We start from the raw sequence: 14,213 nt of genomic DNA, 5'->3' as shown, positions 1-14,213 counted from the left end.
CATTTCATAGATGTGAAAACCTTAGCTTAGGGAAATTTAAGACCTCTTCATTGATTAGTAGCAGAGCTGAAATGACAACTTGAGTTACTTGATCCTCACTTTCTGTCATGCCACATGATAACTTTTCAAAAGCACATTTTAGAGAATAAATTCAAAGTTTATGCATCCACTGAATTTATTATATTATGTTGTGGTTGGTTTTGTTAGACAGGGTGCCAGGCTTACCATTAAATTGCCTTCTTGTGGATAATTAGAGTCATCTTGGTATTTTTCCTTTATTTTAGAACCTAGCTTTAAATAAAAGCTTAAACATAATTTTGGTTTCATGGAATATGTTGAAATACTGCGATTTTATAGTATTAACTGTTATTGAAAACTTTTTTAGCTAATCCTGTCAGATAGGCCCTTTTTATTTTTTTCTGATTTGGTAAACCTTTTTGTGGGAGAAGATATCTGTGTAGACTATTACTAGATTTTGATTAAAATTTTTTTCATTACTTAATTTGCATTATCATTGTATTAGGAAGTCATGTTTGAAAGTATATAAGGAGAGAAAATAATCAACTTGCAGATTTCCTAGCAACACTGGTAATTGGTACATGTTGGCTAATATCTAAAACATCTTTTCTTTTCAGATAATGTGTTGTCTGTTAAGTCTCCCTTAGAGACTTAGGATCTTAGGATGCATTTTAGAGATCATCAAGGCCAAAACCCTCATTTTTAGAGATGAAGAAACTTAGGCACAGACTGATTAAATGCTTTAGTTCAGTGAATCAACTGGGAAACACACACACAGTAGGACCTGGAGTCAAGAAAATTCATTTTTTCTGAGTTCAAATTAGGCTTTAAACACTTATTAGCTGTGTGACCCTGGGAAAATCACTTAACCTTGTTTACCTCAGTTTCCTATTTGTAAAATGAGCAAACCACTAGAATCTTTGCCAAAAAAAATCTCAGTTGGGGTCAATAAAGAGTTCAGTCATCAACCAGTGCCCTCTCCCCTGCAACTTGACATTCTGTAGACATTTTTCTCTTTTTTTATGACAAATCTGTTTCTGCTTATGGAAATATTTATTTGCAACAGAATATTAGAGCTCTTCACAAATATCCTAACTAAGAGTGATTTTCCTTTTTTGAGTCTCTCAGGTCTTTCTGATATCTCCTATACACGTAATCATTTAAAAATTCTTACTACTAGTATACATGTTATATTCTCCTCTAGTGCATTAGATGGTAAACTTTATGAAGGTAGGGACTCATTGTTAATTGTCTACTCTTTAGCATATATATGATTGATGGGTGTTCTTTGTTGAAGAGGACCAAAATGACATTACTATGTTAGAATTAAGTTACCTTGTATTTGACTGACTGGTCAGGCCAATATAAGTTCTACCATAGCTTGGACACAAATAGATCATGTGAACATTTAAGATTGATTCTCTAAATTTGTGGATCATGTTTTTCTTATGAGTGACTTCAATCTTGCCTCACTCATAAAGTACAGCACCTTCTCTAATGAGGACATGCCCATTCTGGACAGTCTTGAGCTAGTGTCTCCCATGTTGCACAATCAATTCTAAAGTTCATGTGAGACCTTGAGAGTGTCCTTGTAAAGCAAGTGTCCTTGTTTTTTTCTGACTAGCATGTGAGCACTTGCCTTCAATCAATGTGGCCAGCCCATCATAGTTGAGCTCTCTGTAGTAGAGTTTGATAAAAGACCTCAGTGTCTGGTAGCTTCTCCTGCCAGGTGGTCTTCAGAATCTTCCTAAGACAATTCGAATGGAAGTGATTCAATTTCTTGGCATGGCACTGGTAGACTGTTAAGGTTTCACAGGCAAACAACAATAAAGTCAGCAGAACTCTGCAGAACTTTAGCTTGGTAGTCAGTCTAATTCCTCTTTTCTCCCATACTTTCCTTTGGAGCCTCCCAAACACTGAGCTAGCTCTGGCAATGCGAGTGTCAACCTCATTGTCAATGTGTACCTCCTTGGAAAGGACACTTCCAAGGTAAGTGAAGTTACCCACAGTATTCAAAACTTCTCCATTTTCTGTAATCGATGGTTCCACATATGGATGGTGTGATGTTGGCTGATGGAGCACCTGTGTTTTCTTGGTGTTAATTGTTAGACCAAAATTAGCACAAGCAGCAGAGAATCAATTCATACTTTGTTGCATCTCAGCTTCAGAGGCTGCATTGAGGGCACAATCATCTGCAACAGAAGTTCCTGCACCAACCTTCTTTCGCTTTCAGTCTTGGCTTGTAGCCTTTTCAAGTTGAAGAATTTACTGCATGGTAGCTGACCTTGATGCTGTGTTCATCCACTTTGAAAACATTTGACTTCATGACTGAAAAAATCATGGGAGCAAGGATAAATCTTGTTTCGCTCCATTGGTGACTGGGAAATAACCAGAGCATCAGAACCCAGGCAAGCATGCCATCATGAACTTCTCTAAAACCAAATTTTTACATAATTTTCTATGAGTCCTCCTGATTGACAGAATCAGCAACCTTGGTCAGCTCTACAAAAGTTGTATATGGACTTCTGTTCCTGGCATCTCTGTTGGAGGTGTCAGGCAGCAAATACTATATCAACTGTTCCCTAACTTTCTGACCCTCAGGTAGATGACCATCTTCCAGGTGAAGCATCATTCTGTTTAGGGGGCAGCTAGGTGTTGCAGTGGTTAAAGCACCAGCCCTGGAGTCAGGAGTACTTGAATTCAAATCCAGCCTCAGACACTTAATAATTACTTAGCTGTGTGGCCTTGGGCAAGCCACTTAACCTCATTGCCTTGCAAAAACCTAAAAAAACCCAATCATTCTATTTAGGAGGATTGTAAAGAATCTAGCCAGCAATGACTAAGAGAAAGGACACCTACCCCCCACCCCCCACCCCCCACCCCAGCCCTTGATTGTCACTGGACAATCTATTTACAATCTGTTTATCTAAGGAGGCCTTGACTTCAACCTGAGGTAAAGTCAGTGACTAAAGCATTGATTGATGATAGTTGAAAACACTATGGAAGTGTTCTTCCATTGCCTTCCTCACTGTCATACCCTGTCTGTCTTTTCTCCTTATAATCACATAATCTATTAAATGTCAACATTTGCTTCGAGGTCCACAAAGTTTTATTGTTTTGTTTAACAAAGGCAGTGTTGATGATGAGGTCATCAGAAGCATAAGTCTTCAATAATAAGTGTCCATTGTTATTACTATTTCCAATTTCATTCCTCCAGAGGACACTCTGCCATGTCTGACAGTCTGCCTATCTTTCACAAGGGAAAAATCATGAGAAAGAGGAAATAAAAACAAAAAAGAAATGAAAATAGTATGCTTTGATCTGTTCTCAGATTCCATATTTCTTTCTCCACTCCAGTATCTTTGCCAAGAAAACATCAGATGGGGTCATGGAGAATGGGACAAAAGAACCAAACATCAATAAAACAACAAAATGAACATTTAACTCCAGTGCTAGAATATGGCACAAAAAATCCAAGACTTGTCTCTGACCTCTAGTTTACTAGGAAGAGCCAGGGAAGGGAATTTTTTTTTTTGTCTCTCTGACACACCCCATGTATAGAGTTGATTAGATCTTTGGGGATTTAATTAGGAAGGTCCTAAGGAGGACCTGACTGTCAGACAGGAAGTTGTAAAGAATATGGAAGATCTAGCTTCTTAAAGTGATGTTCTTGGAGAGTCTGTTACTAATCTACTGAGTGGCCACCTTGGGCTGAAGTTGCTCCAGAGTTTTGTTTCTGTGATTGCCTAGGAGAGGTGCAGTTTGTGGAGGAAGTGGCCAGAGAGGAAGGAGAGGTGAGATTTGGAGCCTTAGGTAAGATTTTTGGAACATATAACTATGTAGAGATCTCACATAATTCATTGCCCTCTTTTTATCTTTAATTGCAAAAGCACAGTAGATTTTAGTGAAAAGTTGAAACAAAAGTCCAAGTATATGCTTATGTAGATGGAAGTACTTAATGGATTTTTGTCTAGCAAATTTCAGGGGGGGGTCATAGATAAATTGAATTTTTAAGAATTTGATTTTTAGGGGAATTTGCCATAAACTTATTTTGATACTTTTTCTAATTAAAAAAAATTTTTGTTGATATTTTTGTATCACAGTTATTTCAAGTACACAAATTGAACCTTCACTTGTGACAAGAAAAACAATGCTTTAATAAAATTTAGACCATGTGAAAGATTTAAATGGAAGTGAACTATATTTTTGTTGATCTTTGTGAGATCATGACTCTTACATTGAATTTTAGAATTTTGTCCTATTATAACTCAGTAGTCTAAAATAGAAGGTTTTTAAAGAGTTAAGACATTCTATCATTAAGGTGATAAAATTCTGCCAAGTGGACAGTGTATGAATATGGGGAAGATAATTAAATGTTTATAATGGAAAATTCAGATTTTTGTAAAAGAAAAAATACATGTGGCATAATTTAGGTAGGGGAAAACAGACTAGACTCCATGAAGTAATTATCCTTTCTGTGTCATTAAAAAATTAAATAAAAACATTACTTTTTTTTTTTTTTTTTGCAAGGCAGTGGGGTTAAGTGGCTTGCCCAAGGCCACAGCTAAGTAATTATTAAGTGTCTGAGGTCGGATTTGAACTCAGGTACTCCTGACTCCAGGGCCAGTGCTCTATCCACTGTGCCATCTAGCCACCTTAATAAAAACATTACTATATACTAACATTAGTATTACTGTTACTAAAATTTAAACATTTTATCCCAGTGACCTTATCTGCTAAATAATGAAAGCCATGCTTACCTCATAGGGTTGTTTTAGGGTGTTAGTACTGTTATGTACAGTGCAGGACTGTTATCTTTTTCACAGAAGTTATGAAAGTTCTAATAACTTTCTTTTCCTATGTTTGAATTTGTGAGGAACTGAGGCAGAGGGAAGACATGGCTCCATCTTGAGCTTTCCTTGCCTTTTAAAATGTGCAGGGAGAGTGTCAAAAATAGTACAAAATGGCCTTTTTCAGAGTAAGGATGAGCTAGAACAACAACAGAAAAAAAATAACCTCTTTGTATTGGAAATGTTAATTCAAATCATTTCATTTGTTGCTGGAAAATGTCAAAGACTTCAGGGGTTCCAGTGAACATGAATGAATTCACTTAAAAGACTTGAAAGTTTTATTACATATTAGTGTGATTAGCAGAAGTTAGGAGAGAATAGGGAATTAGCAGCAGCAGTTGCCATCAGAGAATAAGCATAAAGAGTGATATAGAAGTATGAGAAAAAATTTGAGGGATCCTGCTCCCCAAGAGTGACTTCCCAAAGGGAAACCACTACTCAGCTGAGGAGAGGTGGAGCTTTTAAAAGGGCAGGAAGATGAGGTAGTAATATGTAGAAGGGAGGGCTATAGCACAAAGATTAATCCTTTCAGGCTAGGGCAGGGATCCATTGTTTTGTTGATTGGGTCTGGAGGGCCATTGGACTCATCCCTATAGCTTGGACAGTGGAATGGGGGTCAGCTCAGAGGTTAACTATTTGACATAGTCTACAGGGAGGGAACATTAATTATATAGTTCTGCCCAGTATTTCCTCTACCACACATTGTTTGGAACTTTTGTTTTAACAGATGCTGTATGTATTATTTGGGTAGTGGGATTTACTAAAAAATCAAGGGACAGGAAATTTAAATGTTCATACAGGCTATCCCTAAAAGTCTTGAATCAAGATTTTTGGGACAGCCTGTACAACTTTCTCTTAGTGAATTTTGGCTTACTTTGTTTAAAATTCTCTACATATTTATAAACAGTGACAAAAGATAGCTGGCTTACATATCTTATGTTAAAAGACTGTATTTCATGACACCAAGGGAGAGAAATTCTTGTATCTTTCTGAAAATGAACTGTGAAGATAGCATCTAAGCAGGTGCTTCCTCTTGATGAGGAGAAAATGGGGTGACCTCAGAGAAAGGGGGCTTGTTCTAAGTGAGAAAACTCACAGATCATCTGACCCCAGAATTATGTTATTGTTGCCGCTGGGATCTGGGGTAGGTGAAGCATAGGAATTTGGGGGCCACTGAAAAGCAAAGCAATTTGCAGGTTCTCTGGGACATTAAAATTTCTCAGGATTTTATAATAAATATACAGTAAACAGGTTAAAAAAAACTTTTCCTCCAGAAAGGTCAACAAGCAGTTAAGACAGAATGAATAAAAAAAAAAGGCTGCCTGGTAGGCAGAGACAATTAGAGGGAGATAAGGAAAGACAGTTGGAGAGAGAGAGAGAGAGGTTCAGCCCAGGTTATAGCCCTGCCCCTTATCTGGGCACTGAGGGCATAAGGGCAACTCCGTCCCCCCTTACTGGAATCAGGTAGAGGGAAAGACTGCTGGGGGGCTTAGAAATGAGGAGATCTGGATACAAATTTTACACTAAACAATGAAACAATAGGAGTCAATTTACATTTCAAGAGCAAAGACCTTTCCCCCACCCTTAACAAGATTTTCTGATTTTAACAGCATTAAAAGATGACAAATTTTGTTTCCTGCTACATTCACAATTCTCTGCATCATTATTATAGAAAGGTCACAAGTCTTCACTGGAGACTGTAGTCCACAGGTTAGCCTCTCTGGAGAGGCAGCAAGATAGTGGGCTACTTAAAGTACTGGCTGAATAACTGAAAGTTGAGGCTGAAGTGCTTAAGGGAAAAAGGGAAAAGGAAGAGAAGCAGCTCCAGGTGTGATCCACTGTGGCTGGTCTTGGACCCACCTGGATCCAGTATGGAGCTGGTACCTTAATGGGTAATTAATTACAAGCCAGGAAAGAAGTAGTCAAATTAAAAAGAAAAGAAGAAAAGCTGGAGGGAGAGAGAAGAGAGAAAGAGAAGCTTAGATCAACATAGATCCACATAGATCCAGCCACATGAAACTGGGGACATAGTGTTAAAGAGAGGAGTATTAGAGAGAAGCTTAGAGAGAGCAAGATGGCAAAAAAGGAAAAGGAAGAAGCCTCTGGTGAAAGACCTGCTCCAACACCTTTCTAGTGGGTGGGACAAGGGTGATGATTAAGGAGTGGCTTAGCACCTGGCTCCAAGTATTCTCCATTGCTTATGCCATAGGGGCACTCCAAAGAGTGGCTAAGACTACATTCCACATGGGTGGCACATGCTAGGTATTAAGTCTTCCCTGCTCCAAAGGACGTGACCATTGAGAATGTGAGAATGGATAGTGTTTTCCCTGTGCCTTGTTTCACTCCAACTTTTCTGCTTTTTGTAGAAATGTATTTTTTTTTTGTTTAAATCAGATAATCAAGCCTGTACGCAAGTACAGCTTTAATAAAATGTCCCACTTGGGACTGAGGAATAAATCACTTGTAAAAGGTACTTGCTTTCTAGGATATCAAATCAATTAGGTGGATTCTAAGGTAACACTTCTGGTTTTTGATTCTATGCATTTACCAGACTTCAAAATGTCATTTTCAAAGTGAAGTATAAAGCTGTCATTTCTATTTTTAAACAAGATTGTTTCTAAATTAGATTCCTAAAGACTTGTTTGAAAGATTTTCTCCTTGTTTCTGTTTTTAATAGTATACTTATGGGAAAGTTTAAAAATATGCAACTAAAAATTATTTTTATTGCCAATTTTTTCTTCAAATCATCTGTTTTGACTGAAATTTGTCAATTTTCCCTGGAGTCAGGAGTACCTGAGTTCAAATCTGGCCTCAGACACTTAATAATTACCTAGCTGTGTGGCCTTGGCCAAGCCACTTAACCCCCATTGCCTTGCAAAAAAAAAGAAAGAAAGAAATTTGTCAGTTTCTTTACATAGAAAATAATAATTTTATAAAAATGGCTTCTTTTTCCAAAAAGGAATAATCAGTGTTTCAAACATGTATACTTTAGATTAACAGTGAGTGTTGTTTCTGATGACTCTTACTTTCTCCCACCCTCCTGGTTTCCTCTGTCTCTTTTCTTTCTTGATATTTTTACCTTGTTTAAATTACATTACAGTCTGAGCTTACTGTGCATTCTTCCCTTTTATCTAGGTTTTAATTTTTTATTTTCCTTCTACCTTGTGGTTGAGAATGTTGCTAATTGTCCTGACATATCCTTCTTTGGTAATCTATAAATTATACATGAATTTGACCAAATTTTTTAATCAAACAGATTTTCAAGTATTTTAAGGCTACCTGATATAGCCACTTGGAGATTAGAACCTTAATATATATTAAACCTGAGCTCAAAACTTGACATCCTCACTTAATTGACCTTCCCTGCTCCTTGGAATTGTGCTCACCCCACTGAGATACCATCCCAGAGTCAGCTGTCCTATTTTCAGATAGACCCCTCCCTCTTCTACCTATTGAGCCATCTCATGTAACAAGGAATAAAAAAATTTAAAAAATTGTTCATCAGGCGGGGCTAGGTGGTGCGGTGGACCCGCCCTGGGGTCAGGAGGACCTGAGTTCAAATGTGTCCTCAGACATTTAATTACCTGTGTAGCCTTGGGCAAGCCACTTAACCCCTTTGCCTTGCAAACCTAAAAAAAAAATCATTTCATCAAAGTGATTAAGGCATCTGACAGACACTGAAGGAGGGAGACTCACTTTTTTTTTATATTTCTTCTCTAATCATTATAATTATACAATATTTAGGTTTTTTTTTTTAGGTTTTTACAAGGCAAATGGGGTTAAGCTAGGTAATTATTAAGTGTCTGAGACCAGATTTGAACCCAGGTATTCCTGACTCCAAGGCCAGTGCCTTATCCACTGTGCCACCTAGCCGCCCCACAATATTTAGTGTTTTATTTTTATTTTTTTGTATTTGATGTTTACCTTGCAGAAGCTTTGTATCTTATTTTCCTGGTTCTGTTTATTTTATTGCATCACTTCATGTAAGTCCCCTTTGCTTAATTCTTCATAATCATCATTTTTTTAGAATAAATGATAGTCCATTACATTCATCTGTCACTATTTAGTCATTTCTCATTTGATGGACACTGAATTGTTTGCTCTGTTTATATGTCCATACAAATACATATAAATATATGTTTGTATATCAGTACTTTTTGAGGTAGAAAAGGAACATACATGCTGAAATATATACACATGTATATATTCCCTGACATGAATATGAAATATACAATACATATAGATACATGTATTTGAACATTTATTTCTCTCTCTTTATCTGTGTATCTGACTTTCTTGATGTCTAGTAATAGAATCTCTAGGATATATTTTGATCACCTTTTTGGGTCCAGTTTTAAATTGCCTTCTAGAATGATCAGATCATTTCACAATTCTAACAACATGTTAGTGTGCTTTATTCAATTTAAAACAAGTTTATTGTTGAAAGTTATCTGTGAATTGAGACTTTATATTTATGCCATTTGTTTTCAGATCAGCCAGTATTACTAATCTGTCATTGGATCGGTCTGGTTCTCCAATGGTTCCCTCCTATGAGACATCTGTCAGTCCTCAGGCGAATCGAACATATGGGAAGACAGAGACTAGTGAGGATGAACGCAAAATTCTTCTGGTAGCAGTTCAATTATTCTTGACCTATTAATGACTTTAATGTTTGTCTTTTGTACTTTATTCTTACAAATTCAAAAGAACATGGGTTAATGGAAGTGAAAAACACAGAAAAGTAATCACTGGTTTATATTTTTCCTTGGCCTAATAAAGAAATGTATAAATTTCAGCATTCATTTTTTACTTAATTCTCTTCTTGGTTCCTTTATTCTAGAAGTATATAATATTGTTTAGCTGACCAATATAAGTTCCTAGGTTGTGTAGAAATGATCTTGAGTTTTAGTTATTAGAGTAAACTTACATAACTACTTAACATGTTGAAAAATCTTTCTTATCTCAACTGAATTTGTCCCCCTATAATCAGTCATTCAGTACTTTAACCTTTTCAACTTAAAGGACCTGCCAAAACTTGCCTTTTCCTGGTTTAGCTTTAGAGAATCCAGTTTCACTTTAATAGCAATATGATTAGAGTAAGACTTCAATGAATGAATGTTATAGAAATTGGCAAATGTTTTTTGAGTGCATGTAGGATTTGGGGTTTGGAATTGGGACTGGAATGGTGTTAACAAAAACCCTGTGAAATGGTTATGATCTTCATGGATTCTAGTTAGGTTGATGAGACTTGCATTCTTTTTTTAGTTTTTTTAATTAGATTTTTTTCTTGAGATTTGCATTCTTAGTTTTTTTTTCATCTGTATAAGACATTCGATTTTAAGTGCCAAAAACATGACTCCGTGCTAGAAGAATTCAAAGGACATAGATCACTGGTAATGGGGTTAATTAGGGAAGGGAAGGCTTTATTGAGGATCTAGAAGTTTTGGATCTATGAGTAGCAGAGAGATTTGGATGGAAGAATAAGAATTGTTTTTAAAGGGTGGGGGTAGTGCAGATTACAACACAAAAAACTTGAGACAATAATATACTAGGTGTTTTGGAGGAAGTACGGGCCTCATGATGGTATCTCCATCTTTTGTCTGAGGATTAGATGATGCTAACTAAATTTAGAGAGACTTATGTAAGTCAGTAGTTTTTTTTTTTTTTTGACTTCAGCACCCTGAAGACATCATTTACTAAATCATAGAAAGGTTGTGATTCACAACCTGGAAGGAGTGCCCAACACAATCATAAATTCTTCAGTTATTGAAGACGTTAAGGATTCAGAGTCAATGAATAGACCAAGCCTATTGGAGTAGAGGGTTTGATTTTTTGGAGTAGTAGAATAATATAAAGTTGGTGAGGTAGGTTGGGACATTAAAATCAAAACATAAGGAATTTGATGAGAGATGGTGTTTTGTAGAAGAAATGGATTGTGACCCAAGGTAAAGAGATCTAGGTTTAATTTGAGGTTTGACCACTAAGTAGCTTTGAGAATTCTGGGCTTTAGTTTCTTTATTTTTTCTTTTTTTTTTTTTTATTTGCAAGGCTTTGGGATGTGCCCAAGGTCACACAGCTAGGTAATTATTAAGTGTCTGAGGTAGGATTTGAACTCAGGTCCTCCTGACTTCAGGGCCATTACTCTTATCCATTGCACCACCTAGCTGCCCTGGGCTTTAGTTTCTTATTTGTAAAATGAAGGTGTTGTACTTGTTTTTATTCAGCAGATACTTGGTTAGACTAGATGATTTGATGCTTACTAGCTTTAAACTTTTATGACTATGACAATCTTGAACATTTAATATTTTTTAGTGAAGTGCTATAAAATCAAATAATTTTGGAAATGATACTGAAATTAAAGATCTAGTCTTTATTTCAAGATACAGAAATTGAATTTCATTATGGATAGGTGACTTGCTTGAAATTTAACTTAATTAAAATGTAGGAGTGTGTCAGAGGTGAATAAGGAGGAGAAAAGATTACTTGGCATGAATGATGTAACCATCATTAGAAACAAAAATTGGGAAATTAGGATGGAGAAGAGACAGAGCACTTTGAGGGCTAGAAGAGAGATGGTTTCTATTTTAGTTATGCTAAGTTGGCTGGCAGCCCATGTCCAAAGTGGGAAATGTTCAGTTATGGAAGATAGATCAAATCTGAAAATGTAGATTTGGGACTCATCCAGAGATGCTGATAATAGATGAAATCTCCAGGAAAAATCTATCTAGAGGATGAGGAATAAACTTTCAGCTTATACTTAAAAGGTTTTGATTGGGGAATTAGGTATAAGCAAGGGATAAGAAAGCTGTTGGAGTTACTGAAAAAAATTAGGGTGGTGTATAATATAAACTAGGTGAGGAGAGAGCTTCAAGGAATGATTTATTTACAAGCAATATCAAGTACTTCAGAGAAATCAAGGGAATGACACTGAGAAAAGAGTATTGGTTTGGTGCATTGCTTTAACTGTCAATAACTGTAAAAAAACTTACATTCATCAGAGATCTGGTATATAGTAGGCCTTCAGTAAAAGCTGATTAGTTCATTGGTCCAAGAAAGAGAGTGCTTCACTTGTCTCTTTTTGGTATTAAGTTTTTAGTTATTATTGTGCATTCCAATTTAAAATTTGCTTTTCTGGACCTAGAAAAAATGATTTGAAAATTTTTGCCATCTTTTTTTCCATAAGCAAATTGGTTGACAGTTAATGAATTGATCCTTAGCAATATACTAAAGCAGTTGAAAACTCTTTTTCAGGACTCTGTTCAGTTAAAAGACTTGTGGAAGAAAATCTGCCATCATAGTACTGGAATGGAGTTCCAGGATCATCGCTATTGGCTGAGGACTCACCCTAACTGCATTGTAGGAAAGGAACTGGTCAATTGGTTAATCCGAAATGGACATGTAACTACAAGGTATTCAGACTTTTGGAAGCATCTTTATTTGTGTATGTCACAGATGTTTTTGTTTTGTATTATCTAAATAGGATGAAATGTATATTTGGAGACAAGCATAAAACAGTTTAAGTGATTGATATTGGACCTGCAAGTTTTAAGAATTTAAGAAGAGTTTTGACCAATATGACATTAGAGAAAGAAAATAAGCATAAAGATTGCAGTTGATGTTTTAAAGATTGTTGAGAGAACTTAAAGGCAGAAGTTTTTGAGAAACCTACTACTCTGATGTCTTTGCAATGAATCCTTTCTTGACTTTAAAATAGACTATTTCCCCAGAAATTACCACTCCAGATTACTTCTGGGTGATTACAAATATATTAAGGGTTTTTTTTTTTTGATATTAAGGTTTTGAGAGAACTTGAGCTTATAAAACTCTTACCTTGAGAGATTTTCCTTTGTTAGTTTGAGAACATTTTCCTTAATCAGAATGTTACTTTGGCATAATTTTTTCTTAACATGCAGTCTTTAGGGTGTTATGTCAATCTAAAACATTTGTTATTTTGATTGTTAGGTAATGCATAGTAGACTGGGTAAAAATTCTGCAAATAATCCCATTTTAAGTCTCTATTCCTTCTTTACTTTTTATCAGATTTTATATATATATATATATATATATATATATATACATACATACATACATATACATACATACACAAAGGAGCAAAGTTGACTGAAAGAGTAGGAACCAAGTTTATGGATAGGTACAGTTATGAATAGGTACCTTGCATTACTTCACATACAATTAAATTTAATCACTTAATTAGATAGTATTCTTAATTTCCAAATCTGCTTTAGCCTTTTAAAAAATGTTTGTATACCCTAATCTTGTGTCTTTTGTGTTTTTAGTATTCCAACAGCTTTTTATCCTTTGCTTGTATCTCCTTCCCCAACCAAAGGTTTTCTTTTTTTAAAAAGCATTCTTTTTCCTGTCTTTATAAAGAGCACAAGCCATAGCAATTGGACAAGCAATGGTTGATGGACGTTGGCTAGATTGTGTCAGTCACCATGATCAGATCTTCAGGGATGAATATGCCTTATATAAACCACTTCAGGTAAATGGAAAATCTTGGTGGAAAGCTACTTTGGTTTAAATTTAGGGTTTGGATCTTTTGAGATGTTTTCTTTATACATTCAGCATTACCACTAGATGAGTTAACACTCTGAAATATTTGTTATAAAGAATATTGTTCTTGAGCCCAAAAAGGCTCAAGGAAAAATGTTAATTTACAAAGATAACCTTTACTTACTATTTTCACTTAAATTCATTTTAACTTTGTTTGGAACAAAGTGAAACATGAATTTGTGAGAGAGAAAACTGATAAAAAACTGTTGTTGCAATAGATTTTTATCTTTTTTTTTGTTTGTTTTTGTTTTTGCAAGGCAAAATGTAGTAGTAAGCATTGAAATAATAATAATATAAGAGGGGCAGCTAGGTGGTGCAGTGGATAAAGCACCGGCCCTGGAGTCAGGAGTACCTGGGTTCAAATCAGGTCTCAGACACTTAATAATTCCCTAGCTGTGTGGCCTTGGGCAAGCCACTTAACCCCGTTTGCCTTGCAAAAACTAAAAAAAAAATAACATAACATCTTAAGTGTTCCAACTACAGCACTGGGTTTTTATTTTTCATTTAGAGAAATGAAGATTCCTTGCATACATGCATAGATTTCTGTATTATTTGTCTGAAGTATGATGTTAGAGTTATGTAAAAAATAAGATGCATATGTAGCAAAACTTCAACTAATTGCAATGAAGTAGGGGACATCTGATTTTGGGAAGAGAAAGGAAAATAAAAAATGCATATGAGTGCAGTATTACTATTTAAAGTTTATATATTCAGAGCAATCCTCTTAAATATCTTCTAGAGGGAACCTGAGCTCAAGTGTCTGTAATACCT

At 35.6% G+C, this 14,213-nt stretch overlaps 1 protein-coding gene across 7 annotated transcripts in view; it reads left to right on the top strand.

Annotated features, from left to right (window-relative positions):
- PIKFYVE (phosphoinositide kinase, FYVE-type zinc finger containing) overlaps positions 1–14,213 on the top strand; it is a 90,041-nt gene that overhangs the window by 21,056 nt on the left and 54,772 nt on the right. For 4 of the 7 annotated variants that reach the window (XM_074191489.1, XM_074191491.1, XM_074191488.1 and 1 more), the window contains 4 exons: positions 1,924–2,007; positions 9,360–9,498; positions 12,120–12,277; positions 13,260–13,371. In XM_074191489.1, the coding sequence (XP_074047590.1) occupies positions 1,924–2,007; positions 9,360–9,498; positions 12,120–12,277; positions 13,260–13,371 (493 nt within the window). Of the gene's footprint in view, positions 1–1,923; positions 2,008–2,918; positions 3,832–9,359; positions 9,499–12,119; positions 12,278–13,259; positions 13,372–14,213 lie in introns of those variants that run through there. The other 3 variants (XM_074191492.1, XM_074191490.1, XM_074191494.1) reach the window with 2 other exon arrangements.

Source organism: Macrotis lagotis, chromosome 6 (assembly GCF_037893015.1).
Source record: "Macrotis lagotis isolate mMagLag1 chromosome 6, bilby.v1.9.chrom.fasta, whole genome shotgun sequence".
NCBI lineage: Eukaryota > Metazoa > Chordata > Mammalia > Peramelemorphia > Peramelidae > Macrotis > Macrotis lagotis.
This window is presented reverse-complemented; position numbering and strand designations above follow the sequence as displayed.